The 15,061-nt window shown below is 43.2% G+C and overlaps 1 protein-coding gene and 2 long non-coding RNA genes across 5 annotated transcripts in view; 2 read left to right on the plus strand and 1 right to left on the minus strand.

The window, feature by feature from the left end:
* The first annotated feature begins 269 nt into the window (after window positions 1-269).
* Window positions 270-4,847, plus strand: LOC144616048 (uncharacterized). The gene is made up of 3 exons (XR_013554924.2): window positions 270-514; window positions 618-719; window positions 4,783-4,847. It is a non-coding gene; the product is annotated as an uncharacterized LOC144616048 (long non-coding RNA).
* Window positions 3,237-15,061, minus strand: part of MROH2B (maestro heat like repeat family member 2B) — a 72,428-nt gene continuing 60,603 nt past the window's right edge. For 2 of the 3 annotated variants that reach the window (XM_060637648.3, XM_060637650.3), the window contains 12 exons: window positions 14,890-15,047; window positions 14,253-14,379; window positions 13,470-13,657; window positions 12,019-12,159; window positions 11,595-11,709; window positions 10,815-10,961; window positions 10,392-10,574; window positions 6,537-6,692; window positions 6,063-6,197; window positions 5,296-5,398; window positions 4,225-4,290; window positions 3,237-3,771 (listed from right to left, as the gene is read on the minus strand). In XM_060637648.3, the coding sequence (XP_060493631.3) occupies window positions 3,665-3,771; window positions 4,225-4,290; window positions 5,296-5,398; window positions 6,063-6,197; window positions 6,537-6,692; window positions 10,392-10,574; window positions 10,815-10,961; window positions 11,595-11,709; window positions 12,019-12,159; window positions 13,470-13,657; window positions 14,253-14,379; window positions 14,890-15,047 (1,626 nt within the window). In that variant the 3' untranslated portion in view covers window positions 3,237-3,664. The remainder of the gene's footprint in view (window positions 3,772-4,224; window positions 4,291-5,295; window positions 5,399-6,062; window positions 6,198-6,536; window positions 6,693-10,391; window positions 10,575-10,814; window positions 10,962-11,594; window positions 11,710-12,018; window positions 12,160-13,469; window positions 13,658-14,252; window positions 14,380-14,889; window positions 15,048-15,061) is intronic. The other variant, XM_060637652.3, reaches the window with a different exon arrangement.
* On the plus strand, window positions 6,637-13,207 carry LOC132682341 (uncharacterized). Its single transcript, XR_013554923.1, has 6 exons — window positions 6,637-6,717; window positions 8,694-8,803; window positions 8,910-8,985; window positions 10,161-10,404; window positions 11,433-11,643; window positions 13,181-13,207. It is a non-coding gene; the product is annotated as an uncharacterized LOC132682341 (long non-coding RNA).

Genomic DNA, 15,061 nt, shown 5'->3' on the forward strand with positions numbered 1-15,061 from the left:
CACTCTATCGTAAAGTAAACATGAGTTGAGAAATGATTAAATGTACAAATAATAGTAAGGCAAGCAACAGGAGTGAGGAATCTGTTGATTTCTTCAATAGTACTTGAACATGCTTTTCCTCTGTAACTCTATTTCCCTGAGACCGCTCCACAAGTATTTCTCCCTTGGGTGATATGCCTGCGTTTGAACCATAAAGATGAACCACAGAGGGCCATTGGAGGACTGACTGTCAAGAGAGGTCTCTGGCGGGGGGGGGGGGGGGGGGGGGGTGCTGGTGGCAATTCTGAGAGGGAATAGTAGTCGTTGGGAGGGCTTAATAGAAATAATTGTTGGGGAGAACAAAGAGATCTACGTTTTTCCTGCCACACAACCCGACTGTGGCTCAACTGTGAGGCAGGCACAGCAGGAGCGCCAGCTGCTGAGCTGGGATCTTCTGAATGGAGAGGTCGCCTCTTTTTCAGCCCCCCAAGGAGGGCAGCAGCATTCACAGGATCAGGAACACAGCCCCACGGAGGTGGTATAATCAGTTAGTTGTATATGACAGTTGCTGAGTTTACATTAACATTTGTGATTCTAATGATAAATTTATTCATATTGTTAATACTTATACTGTATAGGGCACCTGGGTGGCTCAGTCGTTAAGCATCTGACTTCAGTTCAAGTCATGACCTCATGCTGAGTTTGAGTCCCACTTTGGGTGAGCTCGAGCCCCACTTCCGGTAAGCCCTGCTTCTCTCTCTCTCTCTCTCTCTCCACCCCTCACTCACTTGTGCCCTCTCTTTCTCTCTTCAAAAAATAAAAATAAAAATAAAAAACATTATTTTGTATAGGTAACATTTACTTAACAATGATTCTATTCTAGGTTTCTAAATGCTTTACATATACATTAATACACTTCATCCCCACAATAGCACCTTGAAGTAGATATCAGTACCCTGATTTTACAGATGTGGAAATTGAAGTACAGAGAGGTTAGATGTTTTCCCCCAAGGTACACAACTTGTAAGGAGAGTTGCTGGGATGTGAGGAAAAAATGTGTTGGGAATTCTTGTCAAGAGAGAATCCTAAGATTAGGGTTTAGAGAGATAAAGTTTCAGTGGCAACGTGTGTTTCATGTGCCCGTTCTACCTAGTTTCTTTTCTTTTTAGATTGAAGTACAGTTGACACACAATATTCTATTAGTTTCAGGTGTACAGCATAGCGATTCGATCGGTCTGTATGTTATGCTTTGCTCACCGTAAGCATAGCTACCATTTGTCATCATGCAACACTATTACAGTACCATGTTCTACCTAATTTCTATCGATCAGTGATGAGGAAGGCTCTTTGTTGGATGCTAGGCGGGATGGAGAATAGTGGTGGAGATATATAAATTAGTATCAAAGGCCGGTGTCAGTGAGTTTATACTCATGTTGAGAATATCCTACAATTCCGAGGTGACCCAGCTCAAATTCTGACTCTTTGCCCCACGTTTCAAAACTGTCTTGTACAATACTGTGGCTACTAGCTACACATGGCTACTTAAGCTTAAAATTAAAAATTTAATTCCTCAGATAGACTAGCTGCATTTCAAGAGTTCAGTTGACACATGTGGCTAGTGGCTGCCATATTAGTGCGGATATAGAACGTTTCCATCGCTGCAGAAAGTTCTAGTGGACGGTGCTCTTTTGAAAAGTCTTTTGACTTGAAATAACCTGCCCAAAGACGTCGACTAAACCCATACCTCTTATTTTCTTTTTCTTGCTCTGTTTCATATATGTTATGCTTGGGAACAGCTTCTGACTTCATTAAGAATTTAATGAAAGCCATTACCCTGAAAATGCACCTACACAATTATACACAGAAATTTGCATACAACATTGGTGGTATCATGGACTCTTTGTGTAATGTTTACCCCCTGGAGCTTAGTCAATGACCCCAAAACTTAGTGGCTTAAAACAACAGAGATATACTATATGGTTTTGTGGTTCAGGAATTCAGGAGGAGTTCAGCTTAGTGATTCTGGCTCAGGACTCTTATTAGATTGTAGTAGGGTTGCCAGATTTAGTAAATAAAAGTACAAGATGCTCAGTTAAATTTTAATTTTAAATAAACAATAAATATTTTTTTCAGTATAAGTATGTCTCATGTAATAATCAGGGCATACTTTACTAAAAAATATTCACAGTTCACCTGAAATTCAAATTTAATTGGGCATTCTATATCTTATCTCATAATCCAGTCAATGTGTCAGCTGAGGTTTTAATCGTCTGAAGACCTTCAGACCTGGGGAGGGCTCATGGATCTATTTCCAAGATTGCACATTAACATAGCTAGCAAGTTAGCTCTCGTTGTTTGCAGCAGGTATCAGTTCTTTGCCACATGGAACTCTTTTGGGGCTGTTTGAGTATCCCCCTCACCTGGCAGCTGGATTCCCCCAGAGTAAGTGATTCAAGAGAGTTCAATACCATGTGTGATCTCACCTGGGAAGTCACACTTTGTAATTTCTGAAATATTGTATTGATTGCACAGGTCATCTCTACTCATTGTGAGAGGGGACAATATGAATATCAGAGACAAGAATCACTGGGGGCCATCTTGGAGGCTGGCTCCATCTTCTAGAATTTAGACACAGAGTTCATAGCATATAAGTTCCAAGAGGGTAGAAGTTTTCTATTTTTTTGGTTCATAGTTGTAGCCCTAGTAGCTATAACAATGCCTTGTAAATTTTAGGCACTCAATAAATGTTTGTTAAATGAATGAATAAGTGGACTCTGGCCTAAAATATCTGACCTAAAAAATTCCTAGGGCCCCTAGAAGATCGGTAGGAACAAAAGATCCTTCCCCAAAGAGGTTGAAGAAGAGATTAGAATATAGGTAACAGGAATTTGGAAAGGGATGCATCAATTGAATAATGTTGCTAATGAATGATCGTGATGGTTTGGTCGTGTCCAATGAGTACCAGCCTCTGTGTTAGAAACTTCTTGTTATGTACATGATTTCATGTATGTAACCTTTCATGTAGGCATTGTGAAAAAGGGTCAGGAGTTATGATTCAGATGCTGTGAAGAAGATTAACACATGCATGCACACACACACATACATGCACACACATACACACACACACACGCCATTCAAAGGAAGGAATGCTCTGGGATAACGACAGAAAGAAAACCATGAGATTTAATACAATGCCAGAATGGGTCTTTTGTAGAAAAGTACCGGGCATAGCCTCGACACAGAAATTACAACCTGAGAAAGGACGCACAGGTTCAAGTTTATTGTAAGACTGCTTTTTAGAAAGTAAAGCGTGTGGGTAGTAATTCAAGGCTGGCAGAGATAATACAGAACAGGGCTATGTGTGGCAATAACAGTAGTCCTTTTCTTAATGGCAGCAGAACTGTTTCCAGTTCTGTCATTTTTTGATATCTGCTGGGACATAATATTCCAACTATGTGGCTGTCACTACTGAAATCACAGGTTATCCCTCAAGTGAATTTGTGGGGTTTACTTTTTACTAATGGAAGGTGGCAGGGAGACCATGGAGGGTAAGGAATATATCACTACTCCAAGATCCCTATGCTAGGCGCCATCTCTATCCTCAAAATGCTGCAAGTTTGTAGGCTGTGAGGATGAAGACAGGAGTCAGTTGTAGAAAAAGCCTAGCAGTTTATTTCCTGGTGGTTTACAGAAGGATGCTTATCTCTCTACACCTCCTCAGGAGCGTCTGCAAGGCAGCTTCGGCTGCTCTCTGGACACTGATACAGGGGTCTTGCCGAAGTGCTTGGAGCCCTGAAACAGAAAGAATAGCAAAGTTCAGTGAACAAGGAAAGCCAAGGCTCAAGCTCTGCCTCCCTGTGAGGCTCCATTGTTCAGGGTCAGCTCTATGCAGAGCCCTGGGTCCATGCTCACATTCCATGCCAACAGGTAGGATTTGGATCTGCAAGCTGAGGATCTATTTTAACACTGACATAGGGGAAGAGGAGATCCTGACCTTGTGATCAGTAGGTTTATAGACAATCAGAAAATAATGGTCTGTTGGGAATGATGCCTGCAAAGAGCTGGAGCTGGGGGTTGCTTTATACTCTGGAGAAATCCCAGGATCTAGGGAGCATTAGAGACAATAATGAGGTACTATGATTTTCAGTTTCTGGGCTCACATGGAACTTGGTGCATAATTAACTTCTCCTTCTCACAGATATTTCTCTGACAACAGGCTGCGCAGAAACTAGGGTTGGTACTCACGTGTGGTCAGTTGCTCTTTGTCTAATAACTGCACATATTGGTTGGTCAGATTGAGAACAATGGCATCTAAAATCAACAGGAGAAACAGGTGCTAATTTCGTTATAGAGGAAGAGGCCATGAAAAACTGGTCAGGTTAGGCTCTGCTCCTGGTCAGAAGTTAAATGGTCTGGCTAGTGAATGAGCAAACTCTATGACTCCCTTTGTGCCCCCAGAATGATGCTGGGCTAATGTCTATTGGGTGTTAAGTGTCATGTGTGGAAGTGGTCCCTCGGCCAATGTGCATTTGGGAAAGATCACGCGGTGTCCTCGCAGGGCATGCCGGTTGTTGTCAGGGTTTCTAACGTGTGTAAGATATGATCCCTGTCTTCAAAAAGTTTACAGTGTAGCTGGAGGGGTCATATACATGATCCAATAAGGAATCCTTATGTTTTAACTCAGTCTTACAGGTGGCCCATTCACAGTGGGCTGGATTAGTTGGAACTGGCTTCATGATAAATTTTAGAATTTCATGATAGAAGGATCCTGAGGGATTCACTTACCTTCCTTTTATTTTATAGATCAGACAAAGAGGCAACCCAGAGAATTTAAGTGAATTGTCCAGCATCACAGAGCAGAGCCAAGGTCTGCTGGCCTCTTGACCCACACACTTTCCACTTGTATCATGTTGCTGCTAAAACTCTCAGCTTCAACTGAGCTTAAAAGGTTTACCATGGCTTATGTTAAGGGACAAGGCAAAGGAAACCATTTAGGCAGTGGCAGCCGGCTGGGAGCAAAGACTCAGGCAAAAGAAAGAGTGATGACTTGGAACCAGAGAAGCATGAGGGCCCAGTAGGGAGGAGGGTCTAGTAGGAGGAGAGGAGGTGTTGGGAAGTCAGAAGATGTTTGCAAAAGAGAACAAGTTGGTTCCTTTGAGGGAAGATGTTCCAAGAGGTAAAATGAATTCCTTTCTGGCATTTCTTTTTTGGTCACACCAGTCATACTTGTGTTCATGCTAGAGTAGCTTCCAGTCAAAGCAAAAGTGGATGGGAAGGAGCAACATAACTGAGTAGGGAGTGCAGATGTGCCCTCACCTGTGAGTTTGACAGCAGCACTCCGGATCATCTCCCAGTTGCTGCTGAAGAAGGTGAAAGAGTGTGTGTGGAGGATCCACAGGATTTCCTGGTTTCTCTTTGCCTAAAAGAGATGTATTTTACAAAGAGGACAAAGAGGGAAAGTGACTCTGTGTGAAATTTGGCACTCTGTAGGTCCTGCAAAGGGAAATCTAAAGACCAGTGAACACTCACAGAGCCATTATTTTACTGGAAGATGTCTTCTGGCCATTTCAAACCTGAATTTAATCAGAAAAGTACTGGGGGGTGGGTAGGAGCACCTGGGTGGCTCAGTCAGTTAAGCATCCAACTCTTGATTTCTGCTCAGGTCGTGATCTCATGGTTCATAAGTTTGAGCCCTGCATCAGGCTCCATGTTGCCCATACAGAGTCTACTTGGGATTCTCTCTCTCCTTCTCTCTCTGCCCCTCCCACAGGCATGCTCTCTCTCTCTCTCTCTCTCTCTCTCTCTCTCTCTCTCTCTCAAAATAAATAAATAAACTTATAAAAAAGAAAAGTCCTAGGGCTTTTGGGACTAATCAACAGATGGGTTTCAGGAATCTTGAAGAACAGATCCCAGTCAGGACTTGGAAAAGAGCAGAGAGTAATGTGGCAGGACACCAAGAATCATTGCTGTCCCTCCAAGACATTCTGACTCTGACCAGAGATCCTTGCTGTGTTGTTTGCTTGTCTGGGATTTGCCTGGACTCTTGGCTATGGCTTTGCAGGCAGCATTTACTGCATGCTCACCAGTTTCACACAGAGTTGCCGGTAGAAATCTCTGGCCCTTGGTAGATCCTGACCATCGAGGAGATGATCTAACACCCCATAGAGTTCCTGAAGGCCCAGAAAAGGGATGCAGATGATCAGGACATCACGGCAAGCCTAAGAAACAGAGTTCTTTGAGTCACAGTCCAGAATACTGGATTGTCTTCTGGAAGAGTGGGGTGCTGCCTAGGGCTGGGAGAGTGGCAGTGGATGCCTGCAATGTGAGGGGCTTACGATCTATGCTGGCACCTTCCCAGATTCAAGGATGGAAGAACAATCTGAGAGGGCAAGAAAGAACCTAGGGCTGGAGAAGCAGTTTTCAGGTCTAGTTGGGAGTGGTGGCCTCAGATCTGGCTTCTGGTCCAGCTAGACCAGCTCTCCTGGCACTTCTGGCCAAGGGGTGGGGGGTCGAAGGGGTGGGGTGGAGGTGCGGGTGTCTGTGCAAGCACCACTTACAGCTCCAATCTTGGGATTGGGATCCCAGAGGTGGAGAAGGAATGAAATCATGCTCTTTTTTATTTCTTCCGCAAAAAAAATCTTCCACCTTCTTCCTGTTAGGGATGCCAGATTCTCAAATAAGAAGATGGCAGTCAGTCTCACATCATCCTGCTCCTGTGACGACAGATGCATGTCATGGGTGAGTCCCCATCACAGGCTATTCCCGGCCTGTGTCCACCCCCCACCCTGCCCTGTCCCACTTCAGCAGAGGGAGGCTGTGCCCCGGGCACTGGTGCGCTCCAGTCACTGCCCTCATGTGTGCCAAGAACACTCTTTCTTTTCCAGAAGCTCTGCACTCACACTCCACGAGTTTAAATGACCATGGGTCTGGGACTTGGTTTCTGTCAGTTGAGTAGCTACTGGGGAAACATGACCACAGGGACGGTAAACAGGCCAGGGAGGGTTCCTGCTTATGTATTTTATACAAATTAGCCCGACTGCACCACTAGCCTAGACTTATGGGGTTTCAAATCTAAATTGCCCAAGGCCTAAAGCTCTTCTCCAAGGTCCCAAATATTTTCCAATATGATGAAAGGCAACTTGGAAGACCCTTGGTCTCAGAGACAGAGAATAAACAAATAGTGCTTAGCCCTACCCTTGCATATAAGAAGTTCTGGAACTTCCTTGCTTGTTGTCCAGGACGGTTAGACAATGATTTTAAGAACCAAAGGGTGAGGTGGTGGAGAAAGATGGTCTTCTATCATCCCCCAAACCTTGCTGATATTGTTCACATCTCTAACAAACACTGATGGATTTTCTGGAGGTTCTTCTTTTTTTCCTCCCAGGTCCAGAAAAGTAGTTTAAGATACCCATATAAAGGCAGAGTGATGAAGGGAAAAGTTGTTCTGAGTAGCAGAATATTATATTTTGGATTAGCGATAAACAAGGGCCAACTTTTGAAAAGCATCCCCACGAATATGAGGGGGAGAAGATAGAGAAGTATTAATTTTGGTGGCAAGATGGAATGTATCAGAAGTGGGCACAGAAGCAAAAATGACAGAAAAAAGGAAGTTGATAAAGATCTTCCAGAAAAAAGAAAGACGGCTGGTTGGGACAAGGCCAGAAAAGTTAAATGATTACATGAGACGTGACCTTATATAATGGAAAAAGAAGTAGAAATTTCAATGTACTAGAAAAAAAAAAATTTTAAGTTTATTTATTCTGAGAGAGAGAGAGGGAGAGAGAGGGTTGGGGAGGGGCAGAAAGAGAGGGAGACAGAGAATCCCAAGCAGGCTCTGCAATGACAGCTCGATGCGGGGCTCAAACTCACAAACTGTGAGATCATGACCTAATCAAGAATTGGACGCTTTACTGACTGGGCCACCCAGGCGCCCCTAAAGGTTTTATTTTCAAGTAATCTCCACACTTAACATGGGCTTGAATTTATATCCCTGAGATCAAGAGTTGCATGCTCTCCTGACTGAACCAGCTATGCTCCCTAAAAGGTCTCTCTTTAGAAAAAAGAAAGCAAACAAATAACAAAATACCTAGAAAGGTATTTACTTTTTGCAAAATCTTTAAAATTTTCCCAAATCAAATAATAGGACCTAATGATAGGTTAAGGAATGATCAACCAATTGGATGATGAAAAAGCAGAAAAGAAGCAATGAACCTGTTGTAGGTGCTGGGAAAGATCCTAGAGTTTAGTGTCCTTGTTTCGAGTTGAGAGAATGGAGTCATAGAGAGTAAGGTGGCTGCTCAGGGACGGGGATGGGCGCAAGCAGGGACTGGAGCATGGCATGGCAGCCATATTTTCCGTCCTGCCCCTTCACTGAAGTGTCACCATGTTTTAAGAATTCCAAGAAAGTGCTTAAATATTGAAAGAAACGGAGGGGGGAAAGAAGTTTGGAGATTATAGAATGGTATGCTTAATATATAGATTATAGAATGGTATGCTTAATATATAGATTAAAAGGTATCATAAAGTATAGTTAAATTTATTTGTGAGAAGAGAGCATTGCCAGAGAAAAAAATAGCATGGCATTACTAAGACCTAAGTTTTATCAAACTTCATTTTTATACAAATATGATGGAATTAATACCTATTAAGGATGAGAAAGTGCTAACCTAACAACCAGCAAGACTTTAGTTGTTTTTTTTTTTCTTTTGCATAAGACTGAGAAACATTATGTTGACCACAAAACTCATAGGTGATTATTGGAGGCTCAGATCCAAGAGAATTATCATCACTGGACCAACAACAGCCTGGGGAACCTAACAAACAGGTGGGGGCCCTGAAGGGGTTGTTTCAGCTCTTTGTTGTCAAAGATTGTCATCAATGATCTGTGTAATGGAAAAAAAAGAGAAAAGAACATCTTTGTTATTTTACAGAAGATACATCATTGGAAGATACAGCATTGAGTGGGAGCCAAGAAAGCAGTTTTGAGGACAAGATGAGAATTAAAAAGTAATGTTGATAACATTGGAGAAGGTAGCTGGAAACAAGCAGAAAGCTGCTGTCAAAGGAAACTAAAAAATATAAAACTGGAGAATTATTGACTGTGGGTATATATTACAGACTAAAATCCAGAAGTCTATACAGTTAACGGATTGTCAAAGAGTCAGGAGGAAAGGGCAAGAGTTAAAAAAAAAAATTGGAGTGGATAAATAAAAAAATCAGACCTGAGAGGTAATTTTTCTTCAGGTTGTATTCAATACTCTGCAGGCCACATCTAGAGATACAACACAGTCACTGGCTTGTAAAATATTTAAGGAGCTGAAAAATTAGGTTTATTATGAATAATGAAGGAAATGAAGACTTTTCAGTCTGGAGACTAGAAGGTAGAAAGGTAATTTAATCAAGCTTAATGTTTAAGAGGAGGAAACCAGCAGTTTTCCATCTCCTCTGACAACAAACATGAGGAAACAGTTTTCGATTATAAAAAACAGATATAAGTTGGAGGTGAAAGAGATTTTACACTGATGACGGTGAATAAGCCAAAAATAATAATAAAATCTAGTTTTCTGGAAGGTATAAAGGAAAATGACTTTCCTCTGTTCTAGGGTCACCAACTGATCTTTTTTGAAATTTATTTCTAGGCTATTGACTAGATTGGGGGTTGGCAAGTTCTTTCTGTAAAGGGCCAGACAGTAACTAATTTAGACTTTGGGGGCCATATGGTTTCTGTAACAGCTAATCAACTCTGCAGATGAAGTGTGAAAGCAACCGTAGACAATATGTAACCGGTGAGCGTGGCTGTGCTCCGAATAAAACCTAATTTATGAAAAGATGCTCGGGGCGGGATTTGGCCCACTGGCTATAGTTTATACTGACTCCTCGATGAAGTGAACCACACAAGCATTTTGAACCTTTGAATCTTGATGTGGAAAAGAGTGTTGGAGATGACAAGGTCTTCACTGAGGCCCTTGTTCTGTGTTGAGTTCTGCGGTAATTTTTGGGAATGACACAGGACAGAGAGGAAAGCTGTGAAAGGGAATATATGTGAGGGCAATAGCCCTTATGGGCAAGTGGAGCTCAATCCTTGTGATGGGTGAGGAAGCTGGGAAGTTTATTTGCAAACTTTTGTTTCTTATTGTTTATTTCCTGTTTGTTCTCATTTGTCTGGCCCACCCTGCTCGGAGCAATCCTGATTCCCAGGGCAGAGAGTACCCTCAGGCCGAGAGAGAGGCAAGAAGCCAGCAGCCTGCATAAGAACTGTACAAGTGACCTCTGTGCAGGTGACCTGTGTGCGGGTGACCACAGGGGAAGGCCAAGGAATATGGATGGGACACCAGCATTGCCTGCTACCAGCACCACCTGAATCTCTGTTCACTCACTCCTGGGAGGGCAGAATTCTGAACAGACTCACTTACGTCTTCAAAGAAGGTTCTAGTTTGCAGCACTATTTCTTTGAAGTAGAAGCTCACATCCCGGTCTGTGAGCAGCTCCAGGATCTTTTTTAGAGCCTTCAAGCTTTCACAGACAACCTCGGTGCGGGCCAGGTGATACAGGCCTCTGATGATAGATTCCAGTATTATCTGCTTATGCTTCTTTACCTATTTGGAAATAAGGTCTCGTAATCTTGAAAATTGTTCTCTGTGCATCTAGAATAGGGTAGGAGACTCCCAAGGAAACTGGAATTCTGTTAGGGTCACATACTTCAACTCGAGAGATACCACTGTAGCAATTTCTTTTGGATTTTTACTTAATTCCTATACAAGCACGAGGTGTGGGTTAGTAAATAATTATTTTAAACTCTGATAAGTGTCCCCCGCACCTACCCCAACGCCCTTTACCTTGTGAGGGGCTCCAGAAGTTGTATTACCAAGCCCTCGGATGGCCATTTGCCTCAAAATGGCGTTGGAGTCCCAGGCACTCTGATCCATCAGGATCAGCACTTCCCGTAGATTCCCATGCTTCCAAAGGATCGGCTCCTTCATGAGCTGAAAACAACCACTTCACCCCTTTAGTTAAAGGAGTGGCCTCTCTTCAGGAGAATGATAAGTGCATCATAACTACAGTTAAAGACTAGCACCCTGCTGCTCTTGGAGCAGGGGAGAAAGCCCTCAGGTGAATCAGCAAGTGTGGCAGAAATGAATCTCTCTATTTGAGCAGCCCACAGGCCAAGGTTACATGGTGATGAGAACCACACTACCCAGTTAAGTAGGATGTCTCTAATCTAAATGGAAAAACAGGAAAACGGGAGTTACTGGCAATGTTCTTTCTCCGGGTTGTCTGGGGCAACCTTTATGGCAGGGTGTGAGGGGACAATAATATAGTTCTTGGTTACTTTTTGTTTTGTCCCTGTCATATCTATCATCCACCCTTCTCTGTCCTGGGAGGTTGGTTCCGGCAGACTGGAGCGAAGGAAGAGGTTTGGGTGAGTTCTTTTTCCTCTCTCGTTCCCTTCTCAGGTACTGTATTTCTGGCGGCGGCTGAATCTCTGTACTACCAAAGCTCTCCTGAAGGGCCCTCTTCTGTGGTTCCAGCTCCCACTGAACTGCTGACCCTAAGAGAAATGCCCCCAAGGGGACCCAGAGAGCCTGCTGGGCAGTGACATGACTGTTCTCTCTTGCCTCAGAGAAGAAAGCTGTGCCGGTTATCCGGTAGTTCTCCGAGGAGGAGGTGAGAGATGCAAACAGTTGCTCCATGATGTCTAGTATGACTCCGTGTTGCCACAGCGCCATGCTCCTAGAAAATGCAAGGCGCCAATTGTAGCAGAGACTTTTTTCTTTCTAAACAATGGAGGAGATTTTAGTCTATTTCTCTCTCAGGGAAATAAATGATCTAAAAAGGAATGTTCCATGAAAGAGCACTAAGGATTTGGGCTCTTCCCACCATCCCTTCCCATCTGCCTTTGCTCTTTCTTCCCTATTTTTTCTCCTGGACTACAGATCCTGGGTGAGTCCATTGCTTCCAGTAAAGTTGCCTACATGGCAGTTTTTACTCTGTTTTTAATGTTTCTCCTTTGTATCCAGTTCTTAAATGTCCACACATTACCTGGCCAGTGCACATACTCCTACATGGTGGGTACTGGGGCTGCTGAGAAGGGTCCATAGGTTGTCCCCCTCATCAGATTCCTTGGCAAGGCCCTCTTTCATGGCTTGGGCTTGCACACACTTCAGAGTTGTGACTGAGAGCCTGAAGGAGACAGTGGGCACCACAAAAGTAAGTCAACCCCATACAGGGAGTTGTGAATCCCAAGTTCACTCTTTCTGTTCCCCACAAGGCTGCTTCACCCTGGATGAATGGATGTTGTGTGAGGAAAAACACCAGACAGCCTGATCTCACACTTCAGTTTTGGGGCCAAAGGGGACACTGAGGTGATTTGGACCAGTAAATAATGCCACAAAATTTTGTTAACCTCTCATGAGAAAATAAAGCCCTAAAGATGGAAAGTGCCAAATACTATATTTCACTGATTCTGAAACAGCCCTTCAGAAGCGGGATGTGGCTTGCAATGGATAGTGTGTTATGACAGTTGGCCAGACAGTGGTTATGGTGTAGTTGTTATTACCAGTGCGTGCACACGAACATGCATGGATTTAGGCATGGTTGTTTATACTGTTGTCATGTTGGTAACATTGTGTTATTGGAACTACATGTGTTGGGTCTAACCGTTGTTTAAAATGTCTTTACAAAGTGGATTTGAGGGGTGCCTGGGTAGCTCAGTCTGTTAAGCGTCTGACTTCAGCTCAGGTCATGATCTCACAGTCTGTGAGTTTGAGCCCTGCGTCGGGCTCTGTGCTGACAGCTCAGAGCCTGGAGCCTGCTTTGGATTCTGTGTCTCCCTCTCTCTCTACCCCTTCCCACTCACACTCTGTCCCTCAGAATGAATAAACGTGAAAAAAAAATTAAAAAAAAACTAAGGTGGATTTGACATTGGAATGAAAAGTTATGCAAAAGGGCACAGAAACAGAGCATTGTGATGTAGGATCAAATGTGCACCTAATAATTCTCAAAGAGCTATTTGAATAAATACATAGTAAAAAATTTAAAGTATAACAAAGCATTGATTCATGGCTTAATCAGGATTCTTTCTTTCTTTTTCAATAGTGCACAAAATAATTTTGCTTCCTTCAATTGGTGATATCTTAAATTTAATAAAATATGGTATTTATTTCTATTTTTCTTCTTTCCTTGGTGGCGTTGACTATCCCAGAATTCCAGCTTTCTTTGAAGGGTCTCACTGAGAGAAAACAAATGGAGCAGAACAGGCTCTCTATGGAAGCAAACAGAGCTGCTATTCGTTGTTATGTGACCATTCTGGGCAACTGTACTGGGTACTGCTCAGGGAGGAAGAGTAACAGGGCTCAAGGGCAGTGTGGAGACTCGTTGCCTCATGGGTAATTGAGGCCACGCCAGGAGGCATAGGCGTTGACTAACAGAGCCCCTCCTCTAGAGTCTGGGGTCCAGACAGCTCTGGCAGGCCCTCTGGCCTGGCCATTTACCTGCAGGGGTCTGCGGTCTGCTGCCGTTCTCCCTGTGGCATCACCCGCCGCCTGTGGCTGAAGGTGGAAGTGGGCATTTTCTGGCCCAGTGTGCAGCTGACCAACTTCAGGAGAAGAGTGAACACCTCTGGGTACAAGCTTGTGACAGGGGTGCCTGCCGATACCACTTCATACATAGCACAGGCCACCTGAGGGGAGAAAGGACTTCGTGGTCAAACAGGCTCCTTTCCTCCAAGGACATCTCCCTGGTCTGACCTTCAAGTTGTTTTCTCCCCAAAGGATTGCTTTCCAAGTTGACCGCACTCATACTCAAAACGAAACGAAATGAAACGAAACCAAACCAAACCAAACAAAACAAAACACAAAAAAATGCCAGAAAAGAGGGTGTATTTGTTTGGAAACTTCTCAGCTCATACTGTGTTTCTCTCTCAGGACTGTTATGTTCGGCAACTCCAAACTCTAGGGGGCACCAGTCAGGTGAAATGAAATCTTTTCCAGCATTGAGGTCTTGCAAAGGGGTGCTTTGGATATCTTAAGACTAATTTGTAAATACGGACCCACAGATTTTCTTTGGGATGATGAGAAATTTGCTTCTAAAAGTGATCAGCCACAGACAAAATTGCTGCCATATTTGTCCAACTAACTCCAATTAACTGGAGCCGATTTAAAATCAGGGTATAAGAGGGGAAGAAGTATGATTAATGCTACATCACCAAGGTTCAGGTGGGGACAGACCATGGAGTGGGACACAATTCCAGGTATGCGATGGGTTGTCCAACTCACTGAAATCGCCTCCAGCCCAGCTACGTCATCTTCTAATTCATTCTCAAGTTTGTCTGTTAAGGCTCTCAAGAGCTTACCACTGGAGGCTGTGTTCTCAGCCAGAGCCTTCCACAATGTCTTTGTGTCCCTAGGGTGGTAAGCCAGGAAGCTGATAAGAAACAACTCTTTGGAATATGAGCTTTTTCATCTGTTCCCCTCTAAAACCACATTATGACTAATCAAAATTTCAAGGACAGATGGCGATGCTAACATGCCCGGAGATGATAAGGATGTGTTATTTAACAGTCCAGCATTCTGGACTTGGGTTACTGAGGTTTGTTAATGTCCTTTAAGGCACAAACCTCTCACATAGGTGAAATTCAAGGCAACCAGAAAGAAGAGAAATACTCATTTTCTAATATTCACTTATTCCTATGATGTATTTTTTTAAAAAAGAAATCTTATCATATTAGGAGGATATGTATATGAAAAACACTTGGAAAAACATTATTTATGATTCAAACACCATTTTTGAACTTATTATTTAGGTGAGATGTTCTCAACCTTTCTTTTTACTCTCTTTCTCTCAAACCACAAATTCTTCCTCAGTGCGGATTAGCATTTCCTGGGAGAAGGAATGAGCTCCGTTAGAATCTACCTGTCAAAGGGCAGAGGCTTCTGTAAAAGGTTAGCAACAACTGCATCCATGTGAAAGCTGGCTATCTGAGAGATGGCTTCCAGCATAAACTGAAAACTTTCTTCCTTTTGTCTGAGGACTGGCATGTGATAGTAAATCATGTTCAAGATCTCCAACAGCTAAAAAAAAAAGT

Source organism: Panthera onca, chromosome A1 (assembly GCF_046562875.1).
Source record: "Panthera onca isolate mPanOnc1 chromosome A1, mPanOnc1 haplotype 2, whole genome shotgun sequence".
Taxonomy (NCBI): Eukaryota; Metazoa; Chordata; class Mammalia; order Carnivora; family Felidae; genus Panthera; species Panthera onca.